This window comes from Talpa europaea, assembly GCF_964194135.1.
Source record: "Talpa europaea genome assembly, chromosome: 3".
In the NCBI taxonomy this organism is placed as follows: Eukaryota; Metazoa; Chordata; class Mammalia; order Eulipotyphla; family Talpidae; genus Talpa; species Talpa europaea.
Window position 1 is genome coordinate 11,505,132 of NC_140069.1, and position 12,286 is coordinate 11,517,417.

The window sequence follows — 12,286 nt, forward strand, 5'->3', positions numbered from 1 at the left end:
TAAAATTGTAATTAATGTAAACACCATCATTAGGTATATACAAGAACTTGAGGAGAAAAATGAATGCTTTACCACCTGGATATAAGGTCCATGGTGAGCTCATAACTAAAACTCAGTTTTGTTTTTCCATTTTGTAATTTAATCCATACATACCAAGTAGTAGTTTTTTTTTTTTTTTGTACAGATAACACTAGTCCATTAACCTAAAGATCATTTATGAATAAACTCTGATATTCTTCCCCTTTGTAAATCTGGATATTTCTTCTTTGTAATAAAAAAGAAATCATGTTACAGTAACTAATTCTTGCCCTACACCCTTTTTTCCCCCATTTAGAAAAATTGGAAGCTGCACCACCCACCCCAGGACAGCTGAGATATGGTAATTGTTCTATAATTGTTAATATTTATGAATCTATCTTTTGAACTTGAATTAAATGTATCATTCATTGGTAGTACAGAAGAGTCAGTAAATCTTACCAAATAGAGTGTGCTATCCTCTTCATTATGCTGAAGCAAAGGATTTATGTCTTAATTGAAGACATATCCCAACTCTGTAATATGGTATTTTATTTCTAATACTGTTAAAATGTTACAGATAGAAAGAGAATTATACTTATGATAGACACTGTCTCAATTTCCAGGAGAAAGGATATGTTTAGTTTGGATTTAAGTTGAGTAATTGCAGAACTGAAATTTCTAGATTCAAGGGTAGGTAGAATTGTTCTCTGGTGGAGAAAACATTTCTGAGTTGCTATTTGTGTTAGAAGGAAGAAAAGTTTATTTAAAACCACAAGGAAGAAGAACCTTACAATGCTGTTGGTATTCTCTCTTTATTATGATAGGAATAAATATTCAAGGGCTAATACTAAAGTAATATAAAACAATTTTGGATCTTATTATAAAGACAATGAAAGAAGAAAATTACCTATCAGTGCAATAAATTAGAGTGGATTTTAAGTTAAAGCTAAATATTTGATATGGCTTGCTGACAACTGCTGAGTTAGAGAATAGCATTTCCCAAAGGAAATTGAAGAAATCACAGATTGGTAGGAAAACATGACATAGTGCATAGCAAACATATATGTATTTTAAAAACCTATCTAAAATCTAGTTCTTTTTTCACTTAGAGGTAGAATATAATATATATTAGAAATAAATAACTTCCCAAATACCAGAACAATTCAAGAAATCTCTGATATTCTTCCGTAGGCAGTTTTCCCTGATGATCCCAGTCTAAATTCCTGCAATCATCTGTAACACTGTGTAATAATGTTATAATTTTGGGGGGTCATGTTGAAGTCAACTCATTATATGGCTGAGTTGTCATACCAGAACTTCTTAAGGGCTGGTAACAAAGTCTTACTTATCTTTGTATCTCAAGTGCCTGGTAGAGTTTCTGTCCAGTTCATGCTCATTTAACTCTTTGAAAGTTATATTATTTCCCTTTGGGTTAAAAATAACTTTGTACTTATAGGACATAAAAATAACTTTGTACTTATAGGACACATTTATTTAGATCTAAACATAAAAATGTGATGTATTTTGTAGTTCAAAGTAATAAATAATGGCAGTGTGCCTTTAATTGGTTTTATTGACTAAGTTTATACTAGCATAGCAATTAATCTCATCTTAATTTTAATAGTTTTAACACCTAATTTTAAGATATTTGTAACTGGCCAGTTTTAGAGATGCCATTAAATTGGCCCCAAAATGTATGTAATCCCAAAGGTTTCATAGCTACTCTGCCATATTTGCATTTCAAAGATGATTCAGAAGATGTTTTAGATTTCTCTCCAGAGGTATATTAAGTATCTCTTTCTTCAGTGTCAAAGTTTAATTTAGTGAATTAAAAACTTTTCATTATATTCCTCTGACATGCCAAATTTGCATTATATTTTTGGAAATTGGATAGTGTACATGTTCGGAAGATGCTTATTGTAAACAAATTGTCTTGTAGGTAAACAATCGGACTTAGGCAAAAATGTCAAAGAACCAAGGCTAGACTGGCATTGAAACATCCCATTTCATCAATCTGCTGTTTTATCTTTATCATCTTTAATAGCTTTAAAAATAACATTCTTTACAATAAAAATGCTTTTTTGGACATTCTTGCTAATAACAAGAAAAAAGTCTGAAGTGGCCTGGGATATTTCCTTTTTTCCCTCGATCTTACTCTTTGAGAGTGCTTGTAGATGGAGGTGTGGATTGTTACTATTTTTCACTGCTTATTAGCATTCCCTGCTTGGTGCAGAACTCACTACAGTAGTATCAGACTTGCATAACTTCTGGATTATATTTTAATTATACTTTCCATGGAGGAAAAAACTCAAGTCACTGAACTCATAACCTTTTGGTTGAAGAGACTATTTTTTAGATGTAATATAATAATTAAAGTTTTGATGTTTATCTAAAAAAGGGTTCTCAGTTGAACTGATGCTGAGGTATTCCTTTGCAATGTTATGGATTAATTGGAATAAAGTCTTTTAATTATCCCCAGCATTTCATTTGTTTCACATTCTGCCTTCAATTCTCTCAATCTGGAATTCTCTCCCTTTACAGGTTAGTGGTCCTCAACTTCACTAACTAAATGTTTGTTGAGCATCTACTGTGCACCAGCCATTCTGCAATGTGCTAAAGATGCACATGTGAAAAAAAATGAAGCTAACTATAGAAAAATACAGTGGTTTTAGTTCTTTCTGGTTACACTTCTATTTTATGATTATGTACTAGATTATGTACTAGATAGATAAGGTAAGGTGTGCCTTTGGTGGAAGAGGCCAAGTTACATTTTGATTTAAATCAAGTATTGTTGGTTTATAGTCTGTGAAAGCATTCAGGAGTACCAGTTTATTATGAGGGGGGAAAAAGGCTTTGCACAAGATGTCTGACGTATATGATACCACATTTTTCTGATATTTGTTTTAAAAATTGTTTAGTGAGTAATACCAACCAAATAGCTTCCCTGAAAGTTGATTCAGGGCATTTTTATTATTTCTAATATGGAAATCAATTTTATGATATCAGTCTAGGTATAAGAGAAACAGGTTGATGTCAGTAGCAATTTAAACAGGTAAAACGTGGTACTCATTAATGTGTACTTATTTTTTCTGCCATTAACTGTATGTAATTTGTGTGGGTGTGTGTGTGTTGCCAGTAAGAAAACATAAAGTCTAACACAGTTACTTCTACATGTTATGTGTTTTATTTTGTTTATTTCCAGTATAGCGTCTACCAAGTGGTTACACTTACAGTAGGAGCAGAATCTTTTGCCTATGGGAAATGAAAAGCAAATCCCAAGATTATCAAATCTGTTTAGGAGACTTTGATCATATGGTCTGTTACTGCCATTTTAAAGTGATAGAAATCTTAAAATATATTTTTCTGTTTTTGATGTTTTTCAGTATTCATCCACAATGCGATACCTTTCATAGGGTTTGGCTTTTTGGATAATGCAATTATGATTGTTGCAGTAAGTTCTTTCTCTCACCCCTTCTATTTTGAGTTAATAAAGAAAATAATGTGATCTAAATTTTCCTAGTAATTTGCATATTATAGCTATAAAGTTTTATTTAACAGCATAATGAATAAGGCTTTTTTTATACTATATCTCATGTTAGGCTATAATTCAACTTTAAGGCATCATTATATGTATTAATCATTATGACTTTTGGTAAAGTTGCTGACCAAGAATTTCAACATTCTTACAGGAAAAATGTATTATTTTCTGATGCTTTTTATCACATATATATTCTTTTACTAGTTCTTAGTTCAAGTTCCCCATGCATAAATGTTTTAAGGGGTGTTTTTTTATATAGTCTATCCATTTAATACAAAGGTGTTTTAAGTTCAGTTCAGAACATTGTGAATATATCTTCCTGTCTTTGTTCCATTGTAGTGTTAAAAAAAAAAAATTCCCTTTTGCTCTGGCCACTTTAATGTAAGGATGTTCCTTAAGAGTGTCATTTAGTCTTAGAGATGACTGATTATTAGGTTTTTTTTTTTTAAGATTTATTTTTATTTATTTATGAATACAAGAACTGGGGTATAGGCCAGAGGTGCAGGGGGGTGAGAGGACTCACCACAGAGTGGGGAGCAGGATAGGCAGATGTGCTGAAACACCATAAGAGAGGAGAGGTCTGTACCATGTGACCCTATCCCTGGTCAGGGATTGAACTCATGCTTGATAGTGCTGAGACTTTAACCCCCGTGCTACCAGGAAGGCCCCAAATTTGCTTGTTTACCGGGGGCTTTTTAGTTTGTTTTGGTGAATTTTAGATCACATGTACTATAAATGCACATATTAGGTTTCCGAATAGGAATTAAAGTATAATTTACATTGTATAGATTGTAAATTTGCTTAAAGAGTATCTGAAATTGGTTCATTCAAGAATGGTTTCTTTTGCCGTACAGCTCACCGTATGTCCAGATTGATGAAATCAGATATCTAGAATATTCAGTCACTTATCTTGTGGAAGGAAATTATAGAGTTAACACAGAAGGAAGGTATCCTGCTAATCAACAGTCTTAGAAGATACTCTAACATGCACCTTGAAGGTGATAAGCACACATAATTCTTCAGTAGATTTAGCAGCTTCTAGAACCATTTCAAAATGCTGGTCTCTCTCTCTCTCTCTCTCCCCTTTCTAATTGTTACATTTTCCTAGTATGTATATAAGATTCAAATTGACCACTTCATCTAATGTGAAAAATTTCTTCAAGCATTTGGAACCATACTACCTTTTCTGAAATCACATGAGTTGCTCAGATTATTTAAGTAGTTAATGTAAATCACATGTAATTATCATGAAAACTATGAGTTTACGAACTGCAGTCAGGATTTGGTGTATTATTTAATTTTTTTTATTATTATTGAAGTACCACTGTTTTATATCCATGCTAATACTTCGACATTATAGGATTTCTCCTTTCAGGTGTGGTCACTATAGCTCTCCCACCACCAAAGCTAGACTTATATATTCTTGAATAGATTGTCTGAATTATAGCTGTGAGAGATACTTCTTTAAATCTCACATGACTTAGTGTTTTATGTTATTGAGAGCTAGTACCCATGCTAACGTCCCAGTAATCATTTGTTACTTTTATCCCCCACCGCCTTCGGACAAACTTGAGTCACTCGGGTACTAAGAAACATCATTGTCTCAGCAGTGTTGAGAGGATATATTTTCCATAGAGAGGGGTTCAAGGAATTTTTGGAGATCAAAATAGAGATAGTGAGTGGCTTCCGTGATCCTGAATAAGATACTCACCTTATGTTTTTATCATCTTTTTGAAATAAATAACAGATGAGTGTTTAAATACAACTACCAAAGAGGAAAAACCAAACCAAACCAAAACACTGCATTCTAGAGTACAGTTATTAATATGGCTCACTCTTTTGTGTCGTTCTGGCCTGTGTCTCATTATCTGTATAATTGAGAGTGAACTTTTTTTTCCAGGTCTGATATAATTGACTCCAAATTAAATACTGATGGTAGCTGACAGGTTCCTCTCTTCTGTATTAGTACAGCAGTTTTGTGTTTGCATTTTATCCATATAGAAACAACTTTCTGATTTACACTGAAATCTATTTTCAAGACTATCACCATTTCTTATTTATATAATCCTGTAATAAATGTTTAAACCACTGGCTTCAGTACCTTATTAAGAGTAAATAAATGTGGTACAATATTATTTTGTGATACTTTCAAATTAATTCAGGGACAGTAAAATTTTCCAAGAGCGTTTGTAATTTCTGAGACTAACACACATAAATAAGATAACTATATATATAACTAACTATGGTAATATAGGTAATAAATACAGCTACAGAATCTATTAATAGGGAAATAAATAATCATTATTACCTGAAGAATTTTTTTTCACCTTTTAATTTTTTTTTTTTTTTAATACTGATTGCTTCTACCATTGTGGAACAGCTATGACTCTTGTTAGGATTGTGAGTTAAGGGGATACTTCATTTTTCCTCCTGGCATGCTATAGACATTAGATATTTTCCTTTTCCCTAATATATTCTCTTGGCTGCAACCTTCGTTTTAGTCATAGAAACAAATTCCTATACAATTTCTTTAAAGTAGATTTTATTTTTGTTGTTCAGTGTTGTCCAAACTGAGCATTTGGTTTCTTAGTTTTTCATTACATTTTTTTATATTACTAGAATTGCCTCCTTCTAACTTATATTTCAGCATTTTAAAAATTACTTTTCTTACAATTAGGATAGAATTAGAATTCTAGAGTAGATTAATAGTATTAAGGTGATGAAACATGTATGACCTGTTGTTCTGTTAGATTTATTTGTGATTCCTGCCTCACTTGTTAACATAAAACTTGTTTTAATTATGGGAACAAGAAAAATCCATAGTCCAATTGCCATCAAACTGTCTTTGATTATATATTACCTAAGGCTTTTCATGGTATTTGGACCTTCATAGTTTTGAAATTCAACCAAATGAACAAGCACCTCAACACTATTTAAATACTTGTATTGCAACTGGATTCTTCTGTGTCATTCCTAACAGTTCCTAATAACTGCTGTTAAAATGCCATGTTTATTTTTTTATTCATGGTAGCTGACAGGTACCTCTCCTGTATTAGTACAGCAGTTTTGTGTTTTCATTTTATCCATATAGAAACAATTTCATTCTTCGTGCCTGTTATTTTCTTTTCCTCTTCAGAAATCTGTTCCTTTGGGTACCATTCAATTTTGTAATTTTAAATATCAGGTAGATTTTTGAAGATCAGACTGCTCAGTCTGTATTCAACAAGAGTTGTATTTTAAAGATGTGAAACCAAAAGGCCAGCTTTACATTTGTTTTGTAAGTAATTGAGTAATGCCATATTTCTACATCCCAGATATGGTATTCTTTTTCCCCCTTCTACAAATATCACTGAGATTTAAAAGTTTCTGAAGTTCTAAACATCAGTATTAAAGAGAACTTTTAAAAAGTACATCTATTTTTGGTAGTACTACCTAAGAATTAGAACTGAATTAGCACAATAAATCCTAGGATTTCTTATTTATTCTACATAATACCACACTAGAATAGTTTAATTATCTTCATTTTAATTCCTTCTCTTTAGAGTGGAGGTAAATATACAAGTCCTTCTTTTCAGAATAATGATGTATTTTCAAGTTCTAAAAGTCTCCCAATAAAATAAATTCAGTAGAAATGCAATGTTGCCTCCTTTTTACTGTAGCTTTATTATACTAAATGTTGCTTATAAATGAATCATATAATCTCACTACTTCCTGGTTAAAGAAGTAAGTGTTATTAGGATAATTTTTGAAGTCTGTGGTCCTTTTGGTGCCTGGATACTGGTTAAGTCTGTCTTTTTAATCTTTTGGTAGAGTAAATATAATAATAATATAGATATCAATCAGAATTTAAAATGAGGTGAGTTGATCTTTGCTTAGAGAGCTTTAGAATTTATTTGTGGTAGGAAAATATACATTCTAGATTTTTAATGATGAATTATATTGCTATATTGTTTTTATTTTTATGAAAGCCTAATTTTAATGAATAAAATATTGATGTTATTTCTGCATGAATGCATATATTTAATAATCAAGTTAATTACTGCATTATATATACACATTTCTGCATACTTTACGTATACACTTGCTGGATAGCATGTTGGTTTAACTATTTTTATTAATACTTTGCTATTCTTTTATAGTTACTTCATCTTTAATTTTTAAGATTAATTTCTTTGTAATAATTTTTCAGGGAACCCATATTGAGATGTCTATTGGCATTATTTTTGGAATTTCAACTATGGCAGGTATTTAATAGTAATGTTATTACTTCACTGTATATTCATAAAACGTTTCAGTAGATTAGGTTTAGGAGAGGATAATTTGTTTCAGTCAGCTTATTAATATGTCTATTAAATCCTATTCTAATATTTAATTTTGTGATAGAATAGTTTTTTGCTGAGAAATTTTAATTATTGATCAGTAATATTCGATTGTATTAAAAGATATTTTTCCTTTTATTCACTGTTACCCCAAAACCTTTGTACCCTTCATCTCTATTAAATTATTTATTTTAAAGTTGGGTAGAAAAGTCAAAGACAGAAATAAAGATTAGAAGTATAATTTGATTCTCTCTCCTTCTTTCCCCCAATTAACCACTCATTTTTGTAACAATAAAATTTGGGAATGGTTCTAATGTTATGTTTACTGTATAGAAAACATGATTCTTTTCAAAATTTAAAGCCATACATATACCTTTTTTTCTTTAACTTCCAAATATCCAAATTCCCTTAAAATACTGTGCAGGTGTTTTAATATTGAAACCAAAATGGAAACTGGCTGCAGTAACAGAAAAAACTTAGTACTTGGTGAAGGTAGAATTCTGTAATCTCAAAAGACCTGTGTTTGATTTTGAAATCTTTCAGTTATTTGGATATAGTTGATGTAATTTGAGAAATGTGATAACTTCCAGACCAGTCAGTACTTTATTGATTATGTAATGTATTGTAATGATTTTTCTGACTTCCATATGACAATTCACTTTTTCATTTAAAAAATTTTTAGCTGCTGCTTTGGGAAATCTTGTGTCAGATTTAGCTGGACTTGGGTAGGTTCATTTATATATTCATTTCTGCTTGTGTATACTTACTTCTCTCCTTTTCTTCTCCATTCTCCTTTAAATAAGGATTAAAGAAAAAGGAACAAATCCTGTGTGTTTTAGAACTAGATTTTAAAATTTAATACAGTATTATAAATCAGTAGTACTAAATCTTTGATATGCATCAAATATAAGTACCTGGGTTACACCCCAGTCATACACAATTTTTGTGTCTGGTGGAGGGGCCTTGGCATTTCTGTTTAATAGTCTTTATTTACTCAAATATATGCATTTCATAGACATTTTCCAAGGATAAAAGCAAGACCACCATCATTATTCCACCTCATTCTCCTCCTCCTCCCATTAAGCCCAGAGATGAGGCTGTCTGATCAAGAGTGAGGATGCCGAATGGGTGTGTTTTACAGAGAGAGAGGGGAATGATAGCCAAAGCAGACATGGACTTGGCCAGTTTTCCCTTTCTTTTGTTCCATGTGGCAGGAATGATAAAACAAACTGAGTATGTCTACTTAGAAAAGGCTAGTTTTCTCACTTTCTTTACATTCTCTATTCCAAGTGACAGATGGCCTGGGCTGCTTCCTCGGTTTGGGGAAACCTAGGAAGTTTAAGTTAGACTAAGTTGGCATGAAATAATGTGACAAACATACTCTCTCTTGCTCAGTCTTTGACTGTTTCTTCTTTCCTTGGTTCATTAGTGTGGTAAGTTTTAAGGTTTGAATTGGGGGTCTAATAGAAGTTAGGTTAGTCTTATCATCTAGTCAAAGCCAACTTCATGGTGATCTAATTATACAAGATTTCTAACTGGGCCTTGATGCCAAAGCTACTGTTAAAAACAGTTTCTTTGCTTCTAGGCTAATGCAGAAATTTTATATTCCTGGAATTTCTGCCATAAATCTATAATGATATCACCCTTAAAGCAATCTGTTTCCCAATTTCCAACACTAAGGTTAATAAGCATAATATAACTACTATGATAATCTTTCTGTATTTAATAAAATCAAATGATCTAATAGAGTTTAGATTTTTGATTGTATCATTAGGGAGTTAATTTATGAGTGATAAATACTTCTTTATATTTAAGAACTATTCTCTACCTTTAAAAAAATACATTAAATAACAAGTATCATACTTTGCCAGTGCACATTTCTTTTAGACCTTAACGTATCTGATATTGGGATTCATCTTATAATATGGTATGCAGAATTGGCCTTTTCCCTTTCCTACAGTTTATAAAGTAAGATTGTTCTCATTAAATGATAGCAACTTAGAATTGATAATATTTGAGATAGCCCTGAAAATTCTAAGTTGTTTTTCTCGGCATATCAATCTGATAAATTCTGGAAATTTTTTTCATTCTGATGACAAATTATTTTTGAGTTATATCATACTTCAAAGCTTTTTGCTTTGAATTTGGAGTTAATGTATAAATTACAATTGTCAAAACTTTTTTATACCCTGAATTGATCTTTTAAAAGTAATGGTAGAGGATAATTGCACTGTGAATTACTTTACCTGTATATTAAGTATATTAATGTGGACATTTTAAAACTGTATATATTTATCACAATACAAAATGAAAGTTGTAAAGCAGTATTTATACCTTTTGTAGAATGCCAGTTAGAGGTGTAAAATGATTTTGTTTCTCTTTGTATAATTAGTTTTTTACTATATGATGACATTTGTGTGTCTCTTTTAAAACTTGTATTTCATTCTCTTGTATTTTGTCTTTGTTTTTTTTAAAGACTTGCAGGCTATGTTGAAGCTTTGGCTTCTAGGTTAGGCCTATCGATTCCTGATCTCACACCAAAGCAAGTTGACATGTGGCAAACACGTGTTAGTACACATCTGGTAAGTGCTTTGTGTGGTTTATCATAATTGAATTCAGAAAGCCAGAGCAATTTAGCTTGAATGAAGTCTTTAACAAAAATTTGCTAACCACTGGCAGTTTTCAGAAGAACAGTGTGTTTTGTTGTACTTGATTTAAATTCTTCATATGATTTTTTTATATGATTCAGTTAATGTTAAGAGAATGAAGGACACATAATAAATAATAAACTATAGTTATCTTTGAGGATTGTGTAGGTGTGAAATCAAACAAGTAAACCAAGTTTTAATTTAATGTGACATACATAAATAAAATTATATACTAGATATAACAATAGCACAAATAAGATAATAAACACTTTGTGAGGAGAAATTTCTTTTCGTGGGGAAATTCCTTTGACTATTACTGGGTCTAAGATGATTCTTGAATTGTTGATGAGACATTTGCTAAGTGAACAAGAGAATTCTAAGTATATTAACTAACTAGTAGAAAGGCATAAAAACAGGATATGTTTAGAGAAATACAGGCTATTAGGCATTGCTGGAATCTAATGTATAGTAGTTGTGGTTAGAAGCAGTAGTACAGTGTTCTGGAGAAGTAAGACTGTCAGGAAAGGCATTGTATAAACTGTGCTAAGGACTTTGTACCTCATACCTCAGTGATGGAGTGCTAGTGAAGAATTTTAAATAGGGAGTAACTGGATGGGTCATGATGCCATCAGTTAAGTAAAGAAGAGGAGGAGGAAGAACAAGTGTGTAAGGAAGGTAATGAGTTCTGTTTGGGACATGTTGAATTTGAGGTGCTACTAGGACATTCATGTGATAGCACCTGATAGGCATTTGGTTGAAGGTCAAGGGTTAGAAGGGTGTGAATTTGAGACAATGGGTAAATGAATAATATCAATATTCATAGAAAACAGTCTAGGAGTTTTTAAAGCGCTTAGTAAATCTGACATTCTGCTGGGGTAGGAGGGTGGTCAGACATTAAAAAAAACTGACAAATAAAATACTTAATATTTTAGAGTTCATAATTATTATGGGAATAAAATTAAAAAAAGAACTACACAGCTGGGTAAAAGAAGTTGGGAATGTTAGATGGAAATAGTTTTAAATAAGAGGACGAGTCACTGTAGGCCCCACTGGCAAGGTGGGTGGTAGTTAAAATCATGGGAGAAGGTGAGAATTTTGTATAGGACAGTGTTTCTTAAAGGGTGGTGCCAGGCCCAGCAGGGTCAGCATTATCCAGGATATTGGAAAAGCAGAGTCTCACTCTCCACCTGAGTAGACCTATACATTACTGTGCAGAAAATTATGTAGCTACATGTATGTAAATCCGTGATTTACAAGATCTGATCAAAGACCTGCAGTCGAGTTGACTTTTATAGTACATTGTATTCATCATAGACATGTAAGCAAAGATTCTTTCAAGGCTAAAATAACTTTTAAAAAATGTTGTCTTTTGTTTTAGGGCAAAGCTGGTGGGGTGACTATTGGCTGCATTCTAGGAATGTTTCCTTTGCTTTTCCTTGGAGGTGAAGATGATGAAAAACTGGAAAAGACAAATTAACGCTCTTAGGATATCTATAAAAAGATGTAAACTAATGTACCTCAACTACTAAATATGCTGTCACGACATTTAGGAATTAAGACAGTAACTGTGTATAGATATGGGATCAAATAATTCAGCATGTGTATTATGGAAAACACTAACTTATTGTAGCTTGGTTTTCTTAGGACATCTTTTTAAAAAAAAATGTTTAGTATCATTTTGTGTAAATTGCTGAGATGCTTTTTCATCATTGGCAGTCAACATTTTACCTTTTTCTTCTCTTTATATATATCAAAATATCATT

At 31.7% G+C, this 12,286-nt stretch overlaps 1 protein-coding gene across 1 annotated transcript in view; it reads left to right on the forward strand.

The window, feature by feature from the left end:
* The window catches only part of TMEM65 (transmembrane protein 65), a gene marked incomplete at both ends in the record, with an annotated part of 34,700 nt that extends 22,700 nt beyond the window's left edge, over positions 1-12,000 (forward strand). The window contains 6 exons of the mRNA XM_084229784.1: positions 335-379; positions 3,402-3,469; positions 7,746-7,800; positions 8,558-8,600; positions 10,352-10,457; positions 11,902-12,000. Coding sequence (XP_084085910.1) covers positions 335-379; positions 3,402-3,469; positions 7,746-7,800; positions 8,558-8,600; positions 10,352-10,457; positions 11,902-12,000 — 416 coding nt within the window. The remainder of the gene's footprint in view (positions 1-334; positions 380-3,401; positions 3,470-7,745; positions 7,801-8,557; positions 8,601-10,351; positions 10,458-11,901) is intronic.
* Positions 12,001-12,286: the final 286 nt, after the last annotated feature.